This window comes from Balaenoptera ricei, chromosome 8 (assembly GCF_028023285.1).
Source record: "Balaenoptera ricei isolate mBalRic1 chromosome 8, mBalRic1.hap2, whole genome shotgun sequence".
NCBI classification, from domain to species: Eukaryota; Metazoa; Chordata; class Mammalia; order Artiodactyla; family Balaenopteridae; genus Balaenoptera; species Balaenoptera ricei.
Window position 1 is genome coordinate 19,584,810 of NC_082646.1, and position 25,621 is coordinate 19,610,430.

Consider the following 25,621-nt stretch of genomic DNA (forward strand, 5'->3'; position numbering starts at 1 on the left):
GTGGCGCATGGGCTTAGTTGCTCCGCCGCATGTGGGATCTTCCCTGACCAGCGCTTCAACCCATGTCCCCTGCATTTGCAGGTGGATTCTTAACCACTGCGCCACCAGGGAAGCCTCCTTGAATATTTTAGAACTTACCAGATATATGGTTTGCAAATATTTTCTCCCATTCAGTAGGTTGCCTTTTTATTTTGTCGATGGTTTCCTTTTCTGTGCAGGAGCTTTTTAGTTTGATGTAGTCCCACTTGTTTGTTTTTGCTTTTGTTGCCTTTGCTTTTGGTGTCACACACAAAAAATCATTGCCAAGAGCAGTGTCAACACTTCATCTTGGCCAGGAGGCCCAGATTACAGTTAAGTCCCCTACATACAAACGAGTTCCGTTCTGAGAGCGCGTTCGTAAGTCCAATTTGTTTGTAAGTCCAACAAAGTTAGCCTAGGTACCCAACCAACACAATCGGCTATATAGTACTGTACTGTAATAGGTTTATAATACTTTTCACACAAATAATACGTAAAAGACAAACACAAAAAATAAAGAAAACATTTTAAATCTTACAGTACAGTACCTTGAAGAGTACAGTAGTATAGTACAACAGCTGGCACACAGGGGCTGGCATCGAGTGAACAGGCAAGAAGAGTTACTGACTGGAGGAGGGAGAGGAGGTGGGAGATGGTAGAACTGAAGGATTGTCAGCAGTGGGAGATGTAGGGCAAGCTGCAGTTTCACTCACGCCTGACGTTGATGGCACGGTTTCTGGTTCCTTGTTGGATTCAACTCTATCTACGCTCTTGAAAAAACAATCCAGTGATGTCTGGGTAATAGCTCTTTTTTTCTCATCATAGATGACATGGTAGCACTGGATTGCATTCTGAATGGCTGCTGCAACCTTTGTGTACCGTTCTACATTAGGGTCCTATGCCTAAAAAACTTATCAGTGCCTCCTCAAATAAAGAAAATTCCCTTGCCATTTCCTGCGTCGTGAATCTCTTTGGTTCTTCAGTTACTTCTTCTTCCTCTTGTCTCTCTTGGTCCTTTCTCTGGGCTTCCAATTCCATCAGGTCTTCATTAGTAAGCTCCTCGTGGTGTACAGCAAAGAGTTCAATGAAGTTGTCCTCTTGCAGATCTAGCTTGAAATAACGATACTGTACAGTATTACTGTACTCTATACAGTACTGTACAGTAAAGTACACAAAAAGCACAACCACTTGTAGAGTTTGCATGCACATGACAATGTACGCCAGACACATGAACTAACGTACGTGATTGGACATGCGAACGCACGTTCGCATCTTTGAAAGTTCGCAACTTGAAGATTTGTGTGTAGGGAACTTACTGTATTGGGAGCCAGTAATTTAGAAGCTGCCTACCACACCTAATGTCAAACTTCACTAGTATGTAATTTCAAGTGCAGAGGTAATCACGCGGTATAGGTGAAGCAGGAAGAGGTCTGGGACCTCCATTACAGCTCCGCAGGTGCATTCTTGCCACATCAGGGTGTGCTGTGGCCCAGATTAACCTCAGAGTCTCTAAGTGGTATATGAGGTTTATCATTTACACAGATGGGCCACTGGTATAGTTACAAAGCTGACCCCAGAGACCTACTCCTTAAATGCATAGACTGTAAACAAACCTGGTACATCGTCTTAGTATCTCATAGATGAGGACTCTCATGCTAGCAGATCTACCATGTTTGTTTCCCAGGAGGCTTGTCATTGGTATGTTTACGAGGAGGTTTGACTATATCACTTGTTTTTTTGGCCAGGGTAGCTCCTTCCCTGCCCCCTTCTGCACCTCCACAGTGAATGATGGGTTGTGGCTTAGCCATTCACTTCCTAACACATAGCTGGGTGAATATGAATGAACTCATTTAGCTTTTATAATAACCTTATGAGAGAGGTCTTCTTATTAAAAAACTGTTTCTCAGAGATTCTGAGGTAAAATGTGTCTAAGATCACTCAGGAAGTACCATGGCTGGGATTTATACTTGGGTCTTTCTGACTCTACAGCTCATGTTCTTGTCAGTGTGTCCCAAACTAGCCGTTTTCATTTAATGAAGTCTAGTGGCCGTTGCTTCCATGCAGGGCTTCTAGAATGTATGAAAGGCAGGTACTTGGAGAAGGAAGGTAGATATTTCTATTTAAGTTTGCTGCCATTCATAGTCATGAGGGTAAACTAAAAATATATGCGTTTTCCTTGTTTATTTGGACTGTGAGAGACAGATATCCCATAGTTGATCAAACACTGTCCTTAAAAGTCAAGAAGTTTAGGTTTGGACATGGCTCTGTCACCTGATGGCTGTGTACCCTTGGACCTTGTGTTCTTAACTTCTTTAAGCCTCGGTTTCTTTTGTAAAATGGGATTAATCATATCCCTCAGGTTCCTAAAAGTATAATTTTAGGTAGTATCAGTACCACTTTTGTATAGGTTTTCTTTTTATTTTTAATCTATTAAAACTTTAGTCTTTTTCAAAAAAAAATTCTTTTCTGGGGACAGAGTTGACAGAGTTTAATGATTTCTGCCCTTTCCCTGTGAACTTCATAAATCCTTATACTTAATCAGTTTGCTAGAAGCTTTCCATACAACGCATGTTAGCCAGCTTGGTTTCTTTCCAGTTATTTTATGGTGAACCTCATTTGTCAAACTGTTGCGCCTATGTGGTATACCTGTTTGTATTTCTAAGATCTTAGGCTGCAGATGACTTCATCTTTCCCGGAACATTTCCCAGTCTGTCTTTTTCTTTTTTAAATCTCGTGTAGTATCTTTAGATCCTGGAATAAGCTCTCCTTTGTACCACGTTGTGCAGGAGGAGCAGAACAATTGGACCCTGATTCTTATGGCTGTCTGTCTGCCTCTGCATGGCTGACTGCACTGTCCTCCCACAGTGTTAGGAACTCTTGGGGCTGGTTGCCACAGGTAAGGCTAAGGCATAGGGAGAATAGAAGCAGACACAGGGCGGGGACAAAAGAGAGAAGGGCTGTGGCATAGCAGAGTGTGACCAACAGTTGTCCCCATTTCTCCATCTCTTGATCATACTTGTATTGTGAACAATGACTAGTATATTAATACAGTCACAGGTGTAGAATTAAGGTCCTAAAGGGACCTATATCGTCTCATTCAAACTGTGTTATTTATAAATAAGAAAATGCAATATATAGTGATAAAATGACTCATTATCCAAGGTTATAAAGCTAATGAATAGTAGAACTGGGACTTGAAATCAGTTCTCTTGATTCCAAATCCAGTATTTCATCTGCTAGTGCAACTTCTAGTGGTTTGTTTGCATTTTTTCACCCACCAAATATTTAGTCACCAGCTTTTAGGTACATACGATATATGTTAGGTCTGAAAGTCAGATTCATACATGTTAATTTAGTGGTCAAGATAAGAGAATACACTAATATTGGTAGTACTAGGATGTGTTAAACAAGGTAAGAATTATATAAAAGATGTAGATTTTCAAAGCTTATAAAGTTTTTACTTGTTTTTGATAACTTGTGTTTTATTACAAAAGAAATGCTTATTTATTATACAAATTTGAGACAATGGGCAAAACAGTTAAACCACCCAAATTCTACCACCTAGAAAAATTTCTTTTTCGTGTATGTTTGTATATATATATTTTTAAATGACAAAAGTCGAATCATTCTAAACATTCTTTTATAACCTGATTGATAACCTGGAGAACCAGGCTGGGAGAACTCAGAGTGGCAGTTGTGAACACTGTCAGATCCTGCTGCAGCAGTTGTTGAAGGTAGGAGTGAGCAAGGTTTAAGGGCCATTTAAAAACTCAACTAGAATGGAGTTTGTGTTGAGGAATCTGAATTGGAGGATTAATGACTCTTGGGTAGGAGGCAAACTATTGCCAGAATGGCAAGGCCTTTTTCCCTTCCTCTGGCCATATTGTTTCAAGGTTATTTCAGTGGAAGAATTACCATTGGGATCCAAGAGTCAGTGGTCTGGATCTCCTATTTTAGCTAGAGATACAAGTGAGCTGTAGGGTGTAGAAGTAAGTTTCCTGATATCAGACAGTTAGGATCAATCTATTGAGGATCCTTCTTTCTGGACAGAATCCTGGTATAGTTGAAAAGGAGTATGGAATTGAAAGTGTAGTCATCAGCTGATTATTTATTTATTTAGGCCAATTTCTTGGCCTTTCAGGAGCTTTTTTATTTGCTTCCTCTATTGGTTGCTTGCTTTTAAGATTGGCAAATTAATGTAAAATGAAGCTTATTATAAATTCTGAAGAGTTACATAAATGTAACATGGTATTAACACTGATGGTAAAAATGAGACTTTTTGTTGTGTTTCAGATGCAGAGCTTTTTTTTTTTTTTTGATGCCTACAGTGTTTCTTAAAATAATCTGTCTAAATATATAGAACTTTAAAATGTAGGTCTTATGAAGAACATTTATTTCTCTATGCATATATTTAGCCTTGGGCCTTGGATATTGCTTTGGAAATATAAACGCTAGCTCATGGGTAAATAGATTATTCTTGTAAGCATTTTAAAAAAGGGGGGACAAATGTGCTTATGCTTTTTTAAAAGTGCTTTTCTTTTTGAAATAAAAGCTTACTGGAAAATTTTGAGTGTTGGTATGTGGGAGATAATTTGTGCTCTACATTGTTTCTGGGAAAAAATGTGTGTGATGTAAAATAGGTAAAATAACCAGTGATGATCTTTATTAAAAGATGCTTGCTCTGTGGGATGCGACTTTGGACATGTTTTTCCATTTTCCTTTGGGAATCTTTTTCTTCTAAATTTCAGTGTTGCAGTCTGTCTTAACCTTAGCCTTTTATGTGTATATTCTGTTAGGTATATTCTGTTAAAGGTTTGAATATGGCCCCTTTATGACTTTACTCGTGACTTATCCTCCTAGATTATCCCTGGATGCATGAATGGGTAGATAAGATAGATGTAGATGGTTAGACTTATTCTTGCTTATGAGTCAGTCTGAAGATCGAGATCTTCATTGGATTCCTTTTTGATATCCTAGAGATTTCTCTTTACCCCTTTGCTACAGCTCTGGCCTAAGTAGACTTTGGAAGCCTTTTTATTTTCTCTCTCCATCTCTGAATTTGGATGTAGAATGTTAGAAACGTTTGTTATCCTTCAACCACTCATCTCCCTTATTCCTAATTGTTTTTCTTTGTGCCACATGAAATAAGCTTTTTTACTTATGAAGGTAACTGATTTTACCTCGAGTTGGGCTGCTTTGAGGGTATTTGGTAAGTGCATACATAGTGAATCAGTATTAACTGATATCTGTCCTCTTTGACCTTCACCCTGTCCTTGGTAAAATTTTAGAATTTCAGAAGTTGTGATGTCTCTCAGATATCTTGTTTGTTCAGTTGCCTCACTACTTCATAGACTAATAATTTCTGCTCACAGATAGTTTAGTCCAACAGTTCTTAGGGGAAATGCTTTAAATTCATATTTCTTCATAGTAAATTAAGATGAAACATTTGGGTCATACTAGTCTGTATTAAAATACAGTGAAGAAGTTTTTCAGTTACGAAACAGATTCTTTGTAAAAGGAGTAAATGCATGCTTAGTTACTCTCGTCTCCCTGTTTAATACACAAGCATTTAGAAAACATGGATAAAACGAACAAGCACGAAGTAGACAAGACTACCAACTGGACTCTCTCAAATGCTGTTTTCCCCGAGGAAAACTTGACTCTCCCCTAGCAGTTGACTAATTCCTAATTGTTCTTTAAATCTCAGCTCTTAGATGTCATTTTCTCGGGGCAGTTTTTTTTTTTTAAACTCCTAGAGCACATTGTGTAGAACTCTGTGTTATGTGTTCTTGTAGCTTCCCATATGTCTACTGTAGCAGTCATATCACTTTGTTGTTATTATGGGTTTTATGTCTATCCCTAATAGTCTGTAAGCTCTGTGACAGCCAGAACTGTATCTGTTTTATCACTCTATTTCAGTGCCTGGCATATAGTAGCCCCTTAATTTTTTTAAATTTATGAATTAACTTAAACCTTTTAATACTTTTGATGTTTTATTTCATACATTTCTATGTGTCTGGGTACACATAAAAATATATAAACACACATACTTTTGTAATGGTATTACACTGGAGTTTTTTTACCCTTTTGTGTAGGAATAGAATTTTGAAATCAACATGTGAGGTAAAAATTGCTCTTCAGTCTTTGGATTGACAATAAGTCAACAAAGTCAGTTTCCCTCCAGTGTACAGTGATAAAGGTCTGCTTCTATACAGTGGTAGTTGGTCTCTGTAGAGACTTATCCAAGGTCCTCTAAAACCAGACTCTCATGTACCTTCCGGCAATCTTTCCTGCTGTGCACTTACATACACTGGCTTCAGTTGAATTTCTCCTATCTTTAGTTTACTCTGTGTTTGTCTTGTATTTTCTGGTTCCCGCTCCTTTGTTCATGCCATTTTTTCCTCTTTGGAATACCTTAGCTTTTCCCTTTCTATCCATTTTTAAGGCCCACCTCAAATTCCATCTGCTGTGACATGTTTCTCTTTTTCTCTGGCTAACCCTTAGTGTCCTCCTTTCACTTCTGAGTTCATGGCGCTTTATTGCCAGTGGTTATCCTTTGACACTTGGTGATTTACCATTTTGGGACTGTTTTTTGAGTCTCTTGCTTTTGTGTGAGTTTGTCTTTTCTGGTAACCATATTGTTGGATCACTGAAGGCAGGGATATTCATCTTCTATTTATTTGTGTTCTTCACAATTTATACCTGGCACAAAGTTTCTCAGTAAATAGTTTATTTGGTTAACTATAAAAATTTATTTGCGGGCTTCCCTGGTGGTGCAGTGGTTGAGAATCTGCCTGCCAATGCAGGGGACACGGGTTCGAGCCCTGGGCTGGGAAGATCCCACATGCCACGGAGCAACTAGGCCCGTGAGCCACAGCTGCTGAGCCTGCGCGTCTGGAGCCCGTGCTCCGCAACAAGAGAGGCCGCGACAGTGAAAGGCCCGCGCACCGCAATGAAGAGTGGCCCCCACTTGCCACAACTAGAGAAAGCCCTCACACAGAAACGAAGACCCAACACAGCTAAAAATAAATAAATAAATAAAAAATTTAAAAAAACAAAAAAACCCCAAAAAAAACCAAAAAAAAACCCAATGAACACATGTAGGAAAATAAGAGCGTAGTAGACAAGAAACTTTAAAAAAAAAAAAAAAAAAAAATTTATTTGCCCCTCATATTTATAGCATGAACCCTGAAGAGAATGCTTTGAGATTACTTTTTCTTTTGTGTCTTTAAGAAATTTCTACAAATACCTGATTCTGTTCTGTCTTACTGCTTGCATGTAATATCTAAGGTGTCAAGGAAATCTGTATATAAGTAGCACGAGAAGCTTAAGTAACTATGGGGTGCCTTATGGCCCACTTACATAGAAATTTTTGATGGTGCACCTATACTAGGTGAAGGAAGAGAAATCACGGATTAGAGGTAAGTTTTTCAGCGGAGCAGAGATCCATTCCTTATAACTGATGCCTCTGAACTCTGAACCATGTTATTCCCAACATAGAAGAAAAATCTCCAGGAAGATGATTAGATTTCCTTAATGTATTGGGAGCCATGTTTATTAAATGATTAGTTTTATTACAGCAGTCTTGTGACTTGAATGAGAAATTGTCTCCTTGCTATAGGTAGACCGTTATTTAAGAAATTCTTCTTAATTGATTTGTTTCTTCTACTGTGGTATAGCCTAAAAATCAATGGGAACTGTAACTAGTGATGAATTTTGAGAAAGGTGTTCAAGAGCCCTAGTTTTCTGTTGTCACAGATGTTAAAAAAAATGGTATTCCTAATATTTACTAATTTGGTGAACTTGCTTTCTTGTTACCTGTTCATCAGACTGTTAAAATGTAAAGTGCAGATTGCATTAATGTGGAAGAGATTTTGTTTGTTTTTTGTCTAGGTACAAAGAGGATGGTGAAGCTTTATTAATTTTGCTTCCCTCAGAAGAAAAAGGGATGGTGCAGCAGCTTCTTCAGAAGAAAGTGCCTGTGAAGGAAATCAAGTAAGAACTATTTGCTGTCTTGATATTATTGTTAGAAAAATGAAGGCATGGAATTATTATGCCTAATTATGTATACCTAATTCCCTCCTCCCTCTAAGCTTTTCTGCTGTCTGATTTTGGACTTTTTGTTTGTTTTGTTTTTAACAACTTTTTTAGAAGACTGTCAGCGGAGAAAACAAGATGAAAAAGAGAACTTATTAGCATCAGGAGGCATTGATGGTTGAAAGGATTAAACCTCTTGGATGAACTTATTTTTGGGGTTGTCTGTCTATTTCAGAGGATTGTCCTCTCCTGTCATTGAAGATGTTTAGATTGAAGTGTCAGCAGAATTGATTGTAGTCTCACTTATATTGGGACCCTTGAAACACCCTACTTTCATTTGGAGGAAAATAACCTGGGAGGGTGGTGAGATGTGGTGGAGGAGTGGATAAGAGTTTAGATGAAACAAGATTGGGTGTGAGTTGATAATTGTTGAGGCTGAGTGAAAGTTTTCTACCTTTGTATATTTTGATATTTTCTGTAATTAAAAAAAGTAAAAAACACCTCATCTGCCACCACCTATTACCACTCCAGCTTTTCGGGAACAAAATTATTCAGTCTAAAATCAGGGAAACAAGTGGAGTTTCCTTTGTGAAACCTAGAATAGATGCTTGTAAGAATTACATTCTTTGCTGTAATTTTCATTCTAAACCTGGGCAGATTTAAGTAACCATTCTATTATGTTATGCCTGATTTCTAGATAAGGAAAACTATATCCTTGGCTACTTGTTTATTATTTGACTTTTGTTTTACGGTATTTGACTGAAAATGGAAATCGTATAAAAATGACGTTTGCTTTCATTTATTCCATTTCATTGATGATCCACCTCCCACAAGAGGCTACTTTCTATCCTTAAAGACTTAAGAAGTGAACATTGCTAATTGTGGTGTTAACCTAATCTTTCACTCACTCAGCATGGGTTGTTTAGAGAAAATGTCTAATTTTACATTTCTTTTTCCTGCATTATTCAAAATATGCAGAGTCAAATTTCTGTCTAGTGTAATTTCAGTCTAATCTGGGTCATAGATGAGAAATAATGTTATAAGTTATAAAAATACTGAGGAAAATAGAAAATGCTATGTACTGTTTTCAGTTTCTGAAATTGAGATGTCTTAGTTTAACCTTTATCTTTTTGTTACAAAAGAATCAATCCAGAAAAACTTACAGATGTTCAGAAAAAATTGGAATCGTTTTTAGCTCAAGATCAAGATTTAAAAGAAAGAGCTCAAAGGGTAAGTCATTTTTGAATTTGATACCTTCACTGGAATAGAGCATATAATTAAGTTATGTTGTATCATTTTCTACTACTTCTAGGTTGCATAGTTATGCTTCAGATATTCAGGTAGTATAATGTTCAGGTAAATTTAACTTATTCTTTAACTTCGAAAATATTATGTATTTCTTTCTTTCTTTTTTAAAAAAAATTTTTTGGCTGCACCGCGTGGCATGTGGGATCTTAGTTCCCCAACCAGGGATTGAACCCGTGTCCCATGCAGTGGCAGCATGGAGTCTTAACCACTGGACCACTAGGGAAGTCCTAAAAGTATATATTTCTTATAGTAACTTGGAAAAATGTCTATTATTTGTCCATAATCTTGTCAGACATATAGAAAATCCTCTTAATGATTTTTAAGTGCACAATGGCTGGATTTCTAATATACTTGATAAAGTTATCAACTTTTGATTTCTTCAGTAAAGTTATTATTAACTTCTGACTGCACTTTCTTGACTGTAAAATTAATATCTTTTTTTTTTTAACTTTGGGTTTATTTATTTATTTATTTATTTATTTATGGCTGTGTTGGGTCTTCGTTTCTGTGGGAGGGCTTTCTCTAGTTGCGGCAAGTGGGGGCCACTCTTCATTGCGGTGCACGGGCCTCTCGTTATCGCGGCCTCTCTTGTCGCGGAGCACAGGCTCCAGATGCGCAGGCTCAGTAATTGTGGCTCACGGGCCTAGTTGCTCTGCGGCATGTGGGATCTTCCCAGACCAGGGCTCGAACCCGTGTCCCCTGCATTGGCAGGCAGAGTCTCAACCACTGCGCCACCAGGGAAGCCCTAAAATTAATATCTTATATTAGGTTAAATTTCTAGAAAGCATAGCACTCTTGCTAAATTCTCTTTAGGAATGAGATTTTAATCTATAAGTGTGACAGTGTTCCCAAACTGCTTTTTTTGGACTTAGAAATCCTCTTGAATAGCAAATACACAAAGAATTGTCACTTTTAGGTATACTTATTTTTTAGTGCTTAGAGTACCCAGCAGTAGATCTTTAGAAAAGGAAGATGTGAAATTATTTTGCGTTGCGCTTACAGCTGTCCAATCTTTGAATTGACAAATATTTGAGTCCCTGTTATGAAGTTCTTCATTTTCAATACTCTTTTACTTATATTTTAGTTACGAGATCTACATAGGATATCTACATCTGCATCTCCCATAACTCAACAATGAGTTAAAGAGTAGGGATTCAGAGATTGGAGGAAGAAAATAAAGAGGAGGCATGGAAAGGGCATCCTCAGTATATAGAGGAGCCTGAGCAGAAAAAGTCAGTAGTCAGCCTTTTGTGTGATGGTTTTGAAACTGGATATTCTAAGCAAAGAAGTTTTATTTAAAGAGAAGATCTTATGTTCAAAAAATTAACTTAGGTTATATTTTATCAAATTATTGTCGCTGTGCTTAAAATACCAACATTAATGATGAAAGCTAAAATTCAGATGCTTAGTATGTGCTAGGCACTTAGCTGCAGCATGACCCTATTACATGACAGTTTGGTTTTTTTTTTTGTTTGTTTTTTACATGACAGTTTGATATGCATTGTGTTATCTAATCTTGCCAACAACCTGTGAGGTAGGTGATATTGATTTGATTTTATAGATGGGAAAATAGGAGCTGAGGAAATTAAAAATTATCCAGGGTGACGTAGCTGTTAAGTGGCAGACCTAAGATTTAAATCCAGGTCTTTCTTCAGAACTTCCATGATACATCAGGAGAAATTAATTCCAAAGTATAAGATAACCAAATAATGAACTGTGCGTAGTTAAACTTCTGTAAGCTCACTTCACCTGAAATCTAATGAAAAGGGTCTTTAAACAGATTTTTTTTTCTTAGTTTTTGGGCATATATTTAGGCATGGAAACATTTGTGTGCATGTTTTGCCTAGCAGACATACTTTAAGCTAGGAGTTAAATCTTTTAGAAGCTTTGCAAATAGTATGCACATTTGAAAATAATATACATGAATTCTGATGTCATGACTTTGTGCATACTTAGGTCATTCTATTATGAATCAGGAAATATGAAACACTGGAAGGATGTCGTTTCACTGGTTTCTGTGTATAACAAATGAGCCTTCCAGAACAAGATTATAGAAAAGCACATTGAAATAAATGATGTGATTTAATGGGTGTCACGCATGGTTTAGCAGAACGGCTAACTGTTGTCAGCTGCAGCAAGCTATCTAATTTCACAGAAGCGATTTTCTAGCTTTTGATTATAATCTGGATAGAACAAAAACAATAAGCAACTGGGATGATTTCTTGTGGACGATTGTAGGGGAAAAAATTATCCTTGAATTATTCATTTTAATGCCTATGGAGACAGGGAAAATGGTTTGAAGATTAGTGTAAATGGTTTGAAGAAAGGATTAGTGTAAAGTTAGAGAAAATGTGAAGTTTAGGAAATATAGAAATGGAAATTAAATATATTTTACAAAAATTAATTTTGAAATCAAAAAATAAAGCTCCTGCTTACATGTGTTTCACCATCTTTGCTGCCTGTTTATTTTACAGACTGACAGAGGATCCAGGACCATGTTTACTTTTTAGTTTGTAATAGCTCTTGGCATAAAGATAGTTTACTTTCTTTCTTTTTTTTTTAACACAAACAGAAGAAAAATATTACAAGTTAATGACAGATTACTTGAAATTATAATGACAAGTAATTACTTGAAATTATAATAAAAAAGAAAAAGCTTTAGGAATAAACTTTTCCTGTTATGATTTTGTTAAGCTTAATATAAGTACAGTAAAATTTTATTTTGTTGTAGTAGTCAAAGGATGTTTTCAAGTAATAATTATTACTTATAACTGGTATTCATTGGTACTTAATGTATTCCAGAAGAAATGCCAAGTATTCTACATGCATTTTTCTCATTTAATTCTCATAACACTCTAAGTAGAAGGTACTGTTACATTATGTTCAATAGATGAGGAAACTGACGAGAAATGAGAAACTTGCTCAGCTAGTAAGATGTGGAGCTCAGATTTCAACGGTATTATTCCAAAGCCTGTGTTTTTCCCTATTAATGCACCTGAATGATATTAACTTCTAGAATAGCTTTTTGAGAAGGTTATGTTTTATGTTGAGTTGGCTTGATGAAACCAAATTTAAAGTCTTTTCTAATATTACAATTCGAAAAAGGTAGGTTTTTTGCTTTTGTGGGATGACATATACTCAGCTATTTTTGAGGTTTTTCACTACTGTTGAATTTATCCCTTTGATTAATTTTTTTATCTCAGTTAAAATTCATTTTCTATTTCTGACTAGTATATATCTTACACTTCAACCTTTTATGTTTACAGTGTTTTGTCTCCTACATACGTTCAGTGTATCTGATGAAGGATAAAGAAGTATTTGATGTGAGCAAGTTACCTATACCTGAATATGCCCTGTAAGTATTCATATTATAGTTTTGCTTGTGAATCCTTAAAGTTAGAGGGAATTTGTTTGAAACCTGGTTCTGAGAGTCTTAGTTTAAACCACTCTGCCTTACCTTAAAAGAATCTGTTGAAGATTTGCAGAGAAAAAGATTATATAAACTGTAGAAAACTTATTGAGCATTCAGTTCAGTCAGGATTTTCAGTCAGGAAGAAGTTTCTTACTTGTAAGTATGAATTCCTGAAAGTTACACTGGCAGTTTCCTGTAGTTTGGGCTTGAAGGAGATGGAGAGCAATTGACAAGCATTCTTTGAAATCTTTAAATGTCTGTAGTCCTCTTGTTTTCTAAAAAGCTGGCTTGGTTTACTATAGTTCTTTTTATGCTTTGGATGCAAGTCTCTTTGTCAGTTCTTCCCTGCTTTTAGATTGGTTTCCCATGCTGCTTATTGCCTGGATATTCTTTGTGTCTTGGTGTTTCTTACAGGTGCTCACAGTTACCATGGCAAAATGTCTCTCTTTAGTAATTGTGGTTACTATTATATGAAAATGGAACTCTTGGTCTTGTTTTGGCTTAGTATTTGAAGGATTTTTTTCCCTAACCTTTTCAGGTATAAAGGAGGAGCATCTGTTTTTCATTGGGGTCCCACCTGTGGGAAAAGCATTGACAAAATCCTATAGAAGCACCCTTAAGGTTACTCATACTTTGAATGTCAGATTGAAATCTCCTAGTCTGTGATGAAATATATACTTTCAAAGCAAGGTCTGTGTATTTGGCCTGCTTTCCAGGAATTCGAGTACCTTTACCTTTAAGTTGAGTCTAATAAAAACTTGTATCCGAGTGAACTGCTGTTTTCCATTCTTCATGTTAGATTGCAAGTTCAGTATAACAGGTAATTTGTCAGTTGTAACATTTTAGAGCCATTTAATTTGCTAGATAACAAAGTAAGGTCACTGACTTTTTGTTTAGGTAATGGATGGAAAATCACATGCCATGGATAACATGTTTTTGTTTGCTTATCTCTTTACGAATTTTACAATTTCTGAATATGATTCATGGTTTAGGTTATTAGCTGATTTTTGTACTTTATGAAGTTCTATCCTGGTTTCCTGGTTTTCTCATTGACACAGCTGAGATATTAGCAAAGAGGAGAGGCAAAGGTCTTTTAATGCTGCAGGGCCATATTTAGGGGACATTTTGTTGCCACAGATGCCAGTAAATCTCATCTGTTTACAGTTGAAGACCTTTGCTTTTTATTGGTGATGCTTAGGGAAGCAGAAAGTTAAATTCTGAGCCTAAATTACTGGTACAGTTTAACTTGGTGTTTTAATTTAATTTTTGTGGATTTTAGATGTATAATTTCCTTGATCTATAATTTCCTTTAGAAGCCTTTGATACCTAAAACAGTGCTATGTATGTAGGATAAAATAAAGGTTTAAAAAACTATTTTACTGAAGAAATATTTATTTATTTACATTAGTAAAATACTTTTTTGAAAATTAAAGAAATATGTTTTAAATACCTAATATGTCTAGTTCATTGAGCTAGGCATTAAAATTATAGATGTACGGTTATGTACTTCTACCTTAAAGGAGGTCCAAGTTTAGTAGCAGAGAAAGACATGTAAACGTAACTGTAATACATTGAGAGAAATGCTCTGATGCGTACTGAGTTTGTGATCCTAACTGTATCCCCTATAACAGTAATAATGACAAGTGCTCAGTAGTGGCTGCGTGTGTGCTAGGCACTCTTTTAGATGCATTGCCTCTGTGAACTCATTTTATTTTTATAATGACCCTATAATGTAGGTGCTCTTGTCATGCCATTTTGCAAATGAGAGAACTGAGGTATAGAGAGGTTTAATAATGTCCTTTGATCATACAGCTAATAGGTGACAGAGCCAGGATTTTAACCTCAACAGTTCTATTTATGAGTCCAGGTTTTACAACCACACCTCTCAGTTTCTGTGAATTGTGTCTTATAGGAAAAAGGCAGTCGGTCCATTTTCTAATGTTAGCTTTTTATTACAGCAGGCCTTGCTTTAAGAGTTTCTTTTCAATCCATCTGTGGGAACTTAGAAGCTGGGAAAGACCTGACCATAAAGTAAATCTTGATCTTAGAAGGAGAAAATAAGATTTTTTTTTCTTTTTTGGTCTCAAGTTTAAAAATCCTTTTTTATAGAAGTGATTGTGCCACATTTTGTGTGTTAGAAGGGAGGATGATAATACTTGAGTGCATTCGTTGCAGAGAACTGTGTTTGGTTCTTGCATGGTCATGTCTTTTCCAGCTTTAGTATTTATATTTTACAAAGTATTTTCATATAGTTAGTACATCAGATATTTAAAACAACTGTGAGATAGGCCTGGTAGGTATTGTTATCTCACATTTGAGAAAGCTGAGGCTGAGAGAGTTATACTGGAAATAGGCAGATCTAGTAGTTGCACTGTTTCCTTGTATCTGGTCTCATGCCCTTTATTTTGTTAACCGTGTTACCGTCATAGTGGAAAATGGGGTGTCTCCAATATTTTCTGACAGGTATTCATTATCTTTTAGATCACCTAACGTGTCAAGATTGAGTTGTATCTCAGAGGAACATTTTCTTAAAAAAAAAGTTCCAAAAATCTCAACTCCTGAGAAACCATTTCATAATAAACTCATAAACACACCATCAGTGTACTGAGGTAACTGTTTTCATTTGCTCATATTTAAGGTCTCTTGGTCTTGCTGTGGCACCACGGGTAAGATTTCTTCAGAGAATGCAAAAACAACCCAACAAAGAACTGGTAGTGAGCCAAGATAATAAAGTAATTGAGCCAAGGACTCTCTCCCTCACCAATGATGAAGTGGAAGAATTTAGAGCCTACTTCAATGAGAAAATGTCTATTCTCCACAAAAGTGGGAAAATAGCAGAAGGGACAGAGTACAGACTGGCTCGTGGTATTAGTGATGAAGAGGAAGAAGAGAAAGAATGTGAAGAAGAAATGGAAGAGAAACTGGGAAAAACAAAAGGGTCTCAACCTCAATCTGTCCCTAGCAACAAAGAGTCACAGAAGAACAGAGAAGTTCCTGTGCAGTTCTTGGACAGAGATGATGATGAGGAGGACGATGGCCTCAATGCTGACTTCTTGAAGGTGAAGAGGCACAATGTGTTTGGGTTGGATCTTAAAGAGAATAAAACATTACAGGTAAGTTTACCCCTAGTGGAGGATCTTCTATTATTTCCTACCACTTCTTACCACGTGCTTCTTGTTGCCTTTGGGGAACTATGGGAAAATAACCAGGAGAAATTTGTAGAATGACTTTCTTTGCTGTGAACTCTCCCTCCTTCTCCATCTTTAAAGATGGAATAGGTGCTAAAGAATTCTCATTTTTCATAACTTCGGGAATTCTAAGAGGTTGACAGCTTTAATCTTTTCATTTATTGGTTTTCTGATGCATGTTTTAAAAAGTAGCCAGAGTCATGATTATAACATTAAGTAATAAGGTGATGGGGTTTCGTGGTTTATGATGTGAGGATCCTTCATTGTGATTCTTAGTATACTACTTTCTGATTTAAATAATTACAAATATTCCTTACAACAATTCGATCGCTCTAAACTTTTAATGAGACATTTGGTTTTGGGCACCAATCCAGAATCTTAAAAAGAAAGCCAGCACTTCTATTTAAAGGCCGCTTATGAAGGTTTATTAAGTTTCACATAGGTCCTTTGTTTTTCACTAGGCACCTGCTAGGAGGAATAAAAGAGATAATCCAGGTAAAGGACCTGTTTCCTGGGGTACTTGTAGGTGCACAGTAAATATGTTTCTCTACCCTTCCCTTATTTTCGTTTTAATTTTGTATGCCTATTCTTGATCATTTCTTTGGAGAGAATTGAATGAAAAATGAACCTGAACTCTTATTTTTTATACAATTCTAAGAGTCACAATAGGAAATATTAAATTTTGAACTATGAAACTTGGATAGGTGTTTTTTTAAGTAACTAAATAAAAATTTTAAAAGTAGCAAACATACTTACTAAGTACTTTATGTATTGGGCATTTTCTAAACATTATCTCATTTGGTCCTTGAATAACCCTCTAGGTAGGTACTCTATCATTATACAAGTAAGAGGAGAAAAACGGAGATACAGAGATAATAAAATAGTGAGGTGCACAATTAGTTATTGCCAAAGTTGGAGTTTGAATCTAGGTATTCTCACTCTAATATTCATATCTTGACCAATAATCTGTTTTTTTGAAGTCTGATTTAGGTTTCCTCTTACGTTTTCTTCTGGACTTTTTATAGTTTTAGCACTTGAGTTTAGGGCTAGTGTTCATTTCAATTTAATTTTTGTGTATGGTGTGAGGTAAGGGTTGAGGTTCCAATGCCTCCCTCCCCACATGTGGATGTCCAGTTGAACCAGTACTGTTTTCTGAAATTACTGTCCTTTTTCCATTCTAGTTACCTTGACTCTTTGTTGAAAGTTAGTTGACCATGTACGTGTAGGTCTCTGTGTTGACTCACTTGGTTTTCTACAGTTATCCTTTCATAAATAACACTGGTGTCGATTAGTATAGCTTTATGGTAAATCTCAAGTCAGATAGTGTTAGTCTTCCAACTTGATATTTTAAAAAATTGTGAGCATTTTTAGACCATTGCATTTCCATGTAAGTTTTTGAATCTGCTAGTTAATATTTACAAAAAGTCTTTTCATATTTTCATTGAGATTGCATTGAATCTATAAATCTATTTGGGGAGAATTAACAATATTGACTCTTCCGATTCATGAATATGACATATCTTTCCATTTATCTAGGCCTTCTTTAATATCTTTTAGCATTTTTTAATAATTTTAAGCATGTGCATCTTACCACATATTTTGTTAGATCCATCTCTTACTATTTTATAGTTTTCAATGCTATTATAAATACTTCAAAAATTCAGTTTCTTATTTTTTGTTGCTAGAATATAGAAGTACAGTTTTTGCGTACCAGTCATTCTAAACGGTCCTGTTAAGTTCTTGTGGCTGTTTTTTGAGATTCTTTGGAGTTTTCTTTAGATCTTCTCTGTAGCTGGTCATGGTATTTGTGAATAAAGATAGTTTCATTTCTTCCTTTCCAATCTGTGTGTCTTTTATTTCATTTTCTTACTTGATTACACTGTATGTTGAACAGCAGTAGTGAGAATGGACATCATTGTCTTGTTCTTATCTTAGGGAGGGGAAACATTCAGTCCTTTACCATTACATCCGATGTTAGCTGTAGGTTTTTTGTAAATGCTTTTAACGGGTTGAAGAAGTTCATTCTATTTCTGGCTGGTTTAGTGTTTTTATCAGAAATGGATGGTGAATTTTGTCAGATGCTTTTTCTGCAACTGTTAGGGTGGACATAGAGTTGTTGTTATTTATTCTGTCAGCACATTGATTTTTCTAATGTTGAACCAACCTTTAATTCCTATGATAAACCTCACTCATTCGTGATGTGCTTTCCTTTATCTATTACAGGACTCTATTTGCTAATATTTTGTTAAGGGCCTTTGCTTCTGTGTTCATAAGGGACATTGGCTCGTAGTTTTCCTGTAATGACTTTGAGGACATGACATGTTTTAAAAGCTTTAGATACATTTTGCCAAACTGTCCTGCAGAGAGGTCATATTGATCATTGTCTCACTGGCTTTACGTCCGTGCCCATTTACTAACACCAACACTGAATATCCACATGTTTTTACTGTTTTGAAACAAACAATTAATGAGAAATTCAAACTTACTATTTGAATTTATTTTTCCTTGATTCTGTTACTGAACATTGTTCATTTATTTATCCATTGTATAATTTGTGTGTGTATTGCTTGTTTTCCTCTCTCTTTTTTTCTCTTATGATATTGGTGTCTTTCCTGTCGATTTGTAAGATGTCCTTAAACTTTAATTACTATTCCTGGCTTTTAATTATTTTATAGCTCCCACCACATTTCTTGCCTGCCTTCCTTACTGGATTTTGAATTTCCTGAAATTATTGTCTTACTGACCAGTGTGTGTTCACGGCTTGATACAGTGTCTAGGACCTAGTGCAGATTTCACAAATGTTTCATGAATGAATAAGTGAATCACGCATATCTTCTTTCACTTTGATAGTTTTGTTTGCTGTGAATTATGTAGAATTCATATATGTAGAGTATATTCTTTGAAATCTATATTTTGAAACTAAGTATGATTTGCCTGATTGACTTAACAATAATTCAAAAGGTATTGTTGAATTTTCTATAAACATGAGCAGAAATGACTTATTTGACTTGAATGATATACCTGTGCAGGCCAAGCTTTGTAATTTAGATAGTAAATAAAAATATCTAATAGTAATGATGTAAAATTCTGTTAACTAAGAATACATTTGCATAGCATACTATAAAAAGTTCTATCTTTAAAATACCTGCTTTTTTTTTTTTTTTTTAACCATAACAAATGGAAAGTATTATGGTGTTTGTGTCAAATGTGAGGGAACTTTTGGGGCAGTTACAGGATTTTTAAGAAGCCAACAAAGTAATGTTTTTCTGTATCTTCCTGCACATTTCCTAGTACTATACACAAAAAGTAGAGTTAAAATTATTGGCTCTTCAGCTGAAATAGAAATAGAAAGGCTTGTCAACTTTACCTGTTAATTTGCCTTTGGATCTTCAAAATCAATACTTATTTGTACTCAGATTGTCATTTTTTTGTTGTTGTTGTTCTTTATCATGTTTTCAAGGCATTTGGTTTTGAGTGTGATTTTGTATCCACAATCTCAACTTGACTTTCCTATTTAGCCTTTGTTTTGGCATTTTATATTTTCGTATTGCATTGCAACCATCACTCACTGGAAGCTGTTTTTTTCTTTTATTACCTGTTTTTAAGGATAGATCTGACAAAGTAAAGAAAACCAAACAAACCTTACACAAAATGGGAAATAATACTATCATTTACATGTGTAAATGAATCTGTTCTTCTTGAGAGATTAAGTATTGGGTTGGCTGAAAAGTTTGTTTGGGTTTTTCCACAACATCTTATGGAAAAACCTGGATGAACTTTTTGGCCAACCCAAAACTTTTTCAGACACTGCTGCCTTTGTTCAAATATTTTTGTTGCTCCTGTTTTAGAATTTTCTTTAGGGACAGCATACCAGGCATGCAAGGGAACTGGTTTCCTTACCTCTATCACAGGCTGTTCTCTTTGTCTTGTTATCTTTTTCCTCATTTCTTGCTCCCTTGGAGCAGTTGTAGAACTCAGTTGAGACTTGGAGTCAGTGGGAACACACTGGATTACAGATTACATGGAATTTGTTTATCATATCATATCATTAATAAAATAATATATTTTTTGGTATTTTACCATATACCAGTGCTTTCCTTGCAAGTATTCATTTTATCCTCATGACAGGAAAGGTAGATGTTATTATTTAAAATTTCAGAGACTTTTAAGTGACTTTTCCAAGGTTACAGTAGTGGAGTTAGTACTCCAGTCTATCCCTGATGTCAGATCACATTCTCTTTCTCTTTTATCCTGTTGCCTACCGTCATTTGTGTGTGGTTTACTTTCTGTAAACGGGTAGTGCCAGTGTAATTGACAGCACTGTAGATAATTTTGGGCTACCCATTGTGTGCAGACACTTTGAATAGAGAATTGATAAGTTTACCTCTTTAGACTTGGGCATAAATGGAGAAGAGAGGTACTGAGTGCGAGGAGCAAGTGATATCTTCTGGAAGGCTGCCCTGTCACAGTTCTTTTCCATTTGACAGGTTCAGGGCATTGACAGAGAAACAGATCTCCTTAGCATTGGAGAGGGAGTCATGAGTGATGGAGCCATGAAAGAAATGGGCGGGAGAGAGCACACTTGGGCTGATTAGGCACTACGGTAGTAAGAGAAGGTTGGTTGACCTCCCACCATAGGGAAGGGACTTTTGTTTTGCCTTGCTTTCTTGGCTGTTGTGTGTATGGAAAGTTAGCTTCCCGAGAGACAGTGTTAGAGAAGAGCGTGAATATATAATTAAAATGTTGAAATTGAAAATGATTTTAAAACATGTTCTTAAATAATGAGAATGAAATCTCCAAGCAAATACTTTTCTCTCTCACATTTTACAGTTGTTTAGAAATGAGACTGATAGGTGGATTCCATTTTAGCTCAGCAAGTGTCCTTTTAAGGCTTTCTCAACAGTAAACATAGATCAGTCTTAGTTAAGATTTGAGTGATACTCATAAATTATTCTTTGTCCTTAGAGCTGAATCTATATTCTGTTTACATTTTAATTTTATATTTTGGCACAAAATTCTTAGTATTTTAAGAACTCACTGTTGGTGGTAAAACATAGGTTAGCTAACTTTATTATTAAATTGTTGCTTATGAGTATTTTCTTATAAATATATTAGAAGTTCTGCATCAAGATTCCGATATTTGGGAGCTGGGATTTTTCTGCCTCTTGTCTCCTCTCCTTTTCCCTTTCACTCCCTTCTCGCTTTCTTTTTTTTCTCCTCCCAGCAGTGATTACTGAGTGCCTACAAGGTGCCAGGGACTGTGCTAGGTTCTTAGTAAGTTTCAGAGCCTTATACTTTAGTTAACCTAGCAGATTATTAAACCAAAAATTCAGTACAGAATCCTAGATTTCTGTTCATTTATTGATTCTTGAAACCAAACGTTTTAAAGTGTTGACATTGGCACCACAGTAGAGAAGACATCCTGAGGGAAGTTGAGCCTTAAAGAATGGATATGAGTTAATAGGAAGGGGAAAAAGCATTCTAAGCAGAGAGTACAGAATGAGCAAAACCATGGCCACAAGAAAGTGTGTGTTTAGTGTGGGGAACTATTTCTGGTATGATGTTTAGTTTCAGTAGTTAGCCTTTCTGAGGCTTAGTGTCCATCTCTGTAAAGTTACTACCTGGCAAAGTTATTGTGATGCTTAGAGATAGAAAGCAACCAGCACAGTTTGTGTATGTAGAAGGAGCATGGTTAAAATTAGCTGTTATTTCCACTTGATGAAGTATAATAGGAACATACAGGTAAAGGGTTGATAGAACTTTGCCAGTGCAATGGCTAGGCAGTGTCCGAGGTACTGCTGAAAAATAAAGGCTTTTTCTGAATCGGGTCGCATTGTAGAGAGAAAAAGTGATGCATTTTATTTATTCCAGGTGTAGTATCAGGAAACAAGACTACTTTTTGATTTTAGCATAGTTGATAGAGCAGTTTTCACATTTTCAGTGTCCTGCATTGATCTGGAGAGTGCTAAGGCCTACACTGATACCACAGGTCAGGTGATGTCATAGCCAGGTATTTAAGGAGAACTTATAATTTGGTATAATCAGACCATAACTAGGCAAGCACAGTGCCCTGTGGAAATGAATCAATTGGTTATAAATAAAACTAAAAATGATGTTAGTAGTAGATATTTCATGTGGAGTCATTAAATGAAATTCATTATTATATGAATATTTTTCTGGGTGGAGTTCTCTGTCCAGTTAACTGGCAGTATTCTTGTGGATATTAATACTGTGCAGTATACCTCTAGAAGATATTATAAAGAAGATATTAGGTTATGGATGTTGTTTATATGTTTAAGACTGTTGATTTAAAAATGGACATTAGACCATTGACAGAGGAATGGATAAAGAAGATGTGGTACATATATACAATGGAATATTACTTAGCCATAAGAAAGAATGAAATAATGCCATTTGCAGCAACATGGATGGACCTAGAGATTGTCATACTGAGTGAAGTAAGTAAGACAAAGACAAATATCATACAATATTGCTTATATGTGGAATTTAAAAAAATGGTACAAATGAACTTATTTACAAAACAGAAATAGAGTCACAGATGTAGTAATCTTATGGTTACCAGCAGGGGAAGGGAAGGAGGGATAAACTGGGAGATTGGGATTGACATATACACACTACTGTGTATAAAATAGATAACTAATAAGGACCTACTATATAGCATAGGGAACTCTACTCAAAACTCTGTAATGACCTATATGGGAAAAGAATCAAAAAAGAGTGGGTATATGTATATATATATAGCTGATTCACTTTGCTGTACAGCAAAAACTAATATAACATTGTAAATCAGCTATACTTCAATAAAAATTTTTAAAAAAATGGCATTAGAGAAAGTAACGCCCTTGTTTGGGGAGTGACTGGGCATGCTGATGAGCTGCTTTAGGAGAGTGCTGATTTAGCTGTTTTTTTAGCCCCATAATTATTTAATTTAAAAATGGGAATGAACCATGTTAACTTATTTCCAGAAATTTCTTGCAGACAACTATGTTATTGTAGAAGAAGATCAGGAAATGATGATCATCTTTTGGTTTTCTATAATCTGCCATGCCTTTGAATATTGCATCTCATTGCTTAAACTCTCCACAACCTTGCACAGTATTATCCCCATTTTGTGGGTTAAGAAACAGAGGCTTTGAAAAGTTCTATTGCTTGCCTAATGCCCCACAGTTGGTGAAGTGGCAGAACTGGAATTTGTTGTGCCCAGGCCCATGGACTGTTTTGACTGTGCTTTTTTCGATTCCTGTCATTCCTACATTTTAGCAGTTCTTCTTTACTTTTAGTGTTCCTCTTTACTTCCCACTGGCACTACCACTGTTCTGTCCCACACCGTTTTCACCTCAGACTTGGCTTGTGGGATAAGCCTCGTAATTGGTCCCAAATGTTGTTCTTCTGAGTCACCTTCCTGTGAACCTCTCTCAGGTCTGTTTTTTTCACATGGTTGACCTTCCATGCCTCCCTTCAGTTCATCCTTTTCAGGTGGGCTTTGTAAGCTAGCCCCTCCCCTGGTAAACTACCAGTCCAGCCCATTCTTCCCAGTGTGATTTTCCACTTACACTGAAGGGATTCCTTCCTAGGATATTCTCACCATTCCAGCCTTTCACATCTTACCTTTCAAGATTCACGGCTGATCTTGCCTCTTCCTTGAAGTCTTTTCTTTACTTACTTATCCCACTGACCTCTGGATTCCAATTGTCTATTTTGCTAGTACTTTTCTTTTTGGCTCCTCATAATATACCTACTTGAATGTCTTAATTTCCATTTCTCTTGGTGATTCCTGAGATTGTCATAACCTTTGTATGCAAGGGTCTTATATATTGCTGTTGAATTAAACAGAAGGGAAAACTCTTTAATATAAAACCTAGGAGTCAAGAGACTTTATTCTCAATTTTTTGGTACCATGAAGTGGAACACAATCTTAAATGTTGAGTAGCTCAAATAGAGTTGGTATATATGTTCTTTTGTCTTCTTACAGGTGCTTTTTTTTTTTTTGCATCCTGTGCTTAATTCTTATAAGCTTCATTCTAATTCAAAAGGAATAGTTACTGTGTGACTTGAAGCTTAAGTGTACATACTGAGTTGCTATGTATATGTATATATATATTTTTCTCCCCTATTTGAGTTTTGTATGCAAGTGATTTCCTAAGGATGTAAATTCTCAATGAAAAGCTAAAAGTTTTTGGCTTGATGTTTATTCTTTCACATGCTGCATCATTATTGTATCAAAAATATTTCAACTTGTTTCTCTTCATTTCCTAGTTCTATACATATTAAGTGTATAAAGGAACTGCTGACTAGTACTGGATTTTCTCATGACCTACTTTTATAGCCTAAATTTCAGGAACTACATTTATCAGGGTATGCTTATCTTCATTTTAAGGTAAAGTGGAGGTAATGACAGAAATTTGATATAGGACAGGCTATTCTTGAAGAGTGTCATATAAGTCGCCCTTGAACTTGACTGTTAGGATAATCAGAAATGAGCTTTTCAAAGTCATCAACAGGTGCTTCTGTACGTGTGTGTGTGTGTGTGTGTGTGTGTGTGTGTGTGTGTGTATAAAACAAATATAACTATAGAGAATTTAGACTAATATGCCAGGTTTTCTGCTGATGAACAGATTAGTTCCAATATGCTCTTTGTGAGATCCTTTGTTCTTGAGTCTAAGCCATCAGTATATGTATATTTACCTAAAGCTTTTTAATGGGAGGACTGTCTTTGTGGTGACACACTGGATTTAACTGTTAAGTTTCTTTCCAACTCTTAAATTTGTCCAAATGTATTTCACTTTTGACTTTGTTCTTTTCAGTGTATGTTTTTGAAACACAGCTTCCAAAATCCATGCTGTGTCTTAAGTCCAAGGCAGCAGTTGAAGCTAGTGCCATCTGGTGGTGACAGGCAGAGTTAAATCACATTTGCTTTGATGTGAAGCTTTGTTCCTATCATGAAAGTTTCTATTTTAGGTGAAAGGAAGGCTTGTTAAATAAAGCATTAATGAGATAAAAAAAAAAATTCACTCCTTCAGCAAATATTTACTGCATACCTGCTATGTGCTAGGCATTGAAACATCACCATTCCCTCTCCTCATGGAGTTTTATGTTCTAGTGAGGGGAGATAGGCAAAAACTATAAACATGTGCTGTGGGACAAATGAAGCACGGTAAGGGGGTGGGGTGGAGCATTTCAAATAGTAGGATGGTGAGAGGCACCTCCCTGTGAGTGTGTAAGGCACTCTTCTACTATTGCTAGATTAAGACCCTTAGATGTTTTCAGCACTGAAGATTATGGTGCTTCCTCTGCCCATATATAATTTGAAACAAAAAGAGTACCACATTTTAAAACAGAGTCCTCAAGTTATTATTTTTTCCATGATGACCACTTCATTGCTTTTGTTGAAATATGTTATTTCAGAAACATTTTTTCTTAAAATACTCCAGTTTTGCTGGTGCCCTGAGCATGTGTTGTGAATAGCCGGTTGGTTAATTGCACTTGAAAGCTAAGCCTGGTAGGGGAATGGAAAGAGAATTCAGAGCCTCTTGGGAGCAGGCGCTAGCAAGTAAATTGGTCAGAGCAGTGGCACTTCAGTGAAGTTCAGTGGGAACAGGGATACCTGTATATTAAGAAAGGCCTATTTTTCAGTAAA

General features: G+C 36.0%; 1 protein-coding gene across 2 annotated transcripts in view; it reads left to right on the forward strand.

The window, feature by feature from the left end:
• DDX10 (DEAD-box helicase 10) overlaps positions 1-25,621 on the forward strand; it is a 249,545-nt gene that overhangs the window by 34,082 nt on the left and 189,842 nt on the right. For both annotated transcript variants that reach the window (XM_059930405.1, XM_059930404.1), the window contains exons 10-13: positions 7,912-8,013; positions 9,198-9,285; positions 12,630-12,718; positions 15,414-15,888. In XM_059930405.1, the coding sequence (XP_059786388.1) occupies positions 7,912-8,013; positions 9,198-9,285; positions 12,630-12,718; positions 15,414-15,888 (754 nt within the window). The remainder of the gene's footprint in view (positions 1-7,911; positions 8,014-9,197; positions 9,286-12,629; positions 12,719-15,413; positions 15,889-25,621) is intronic.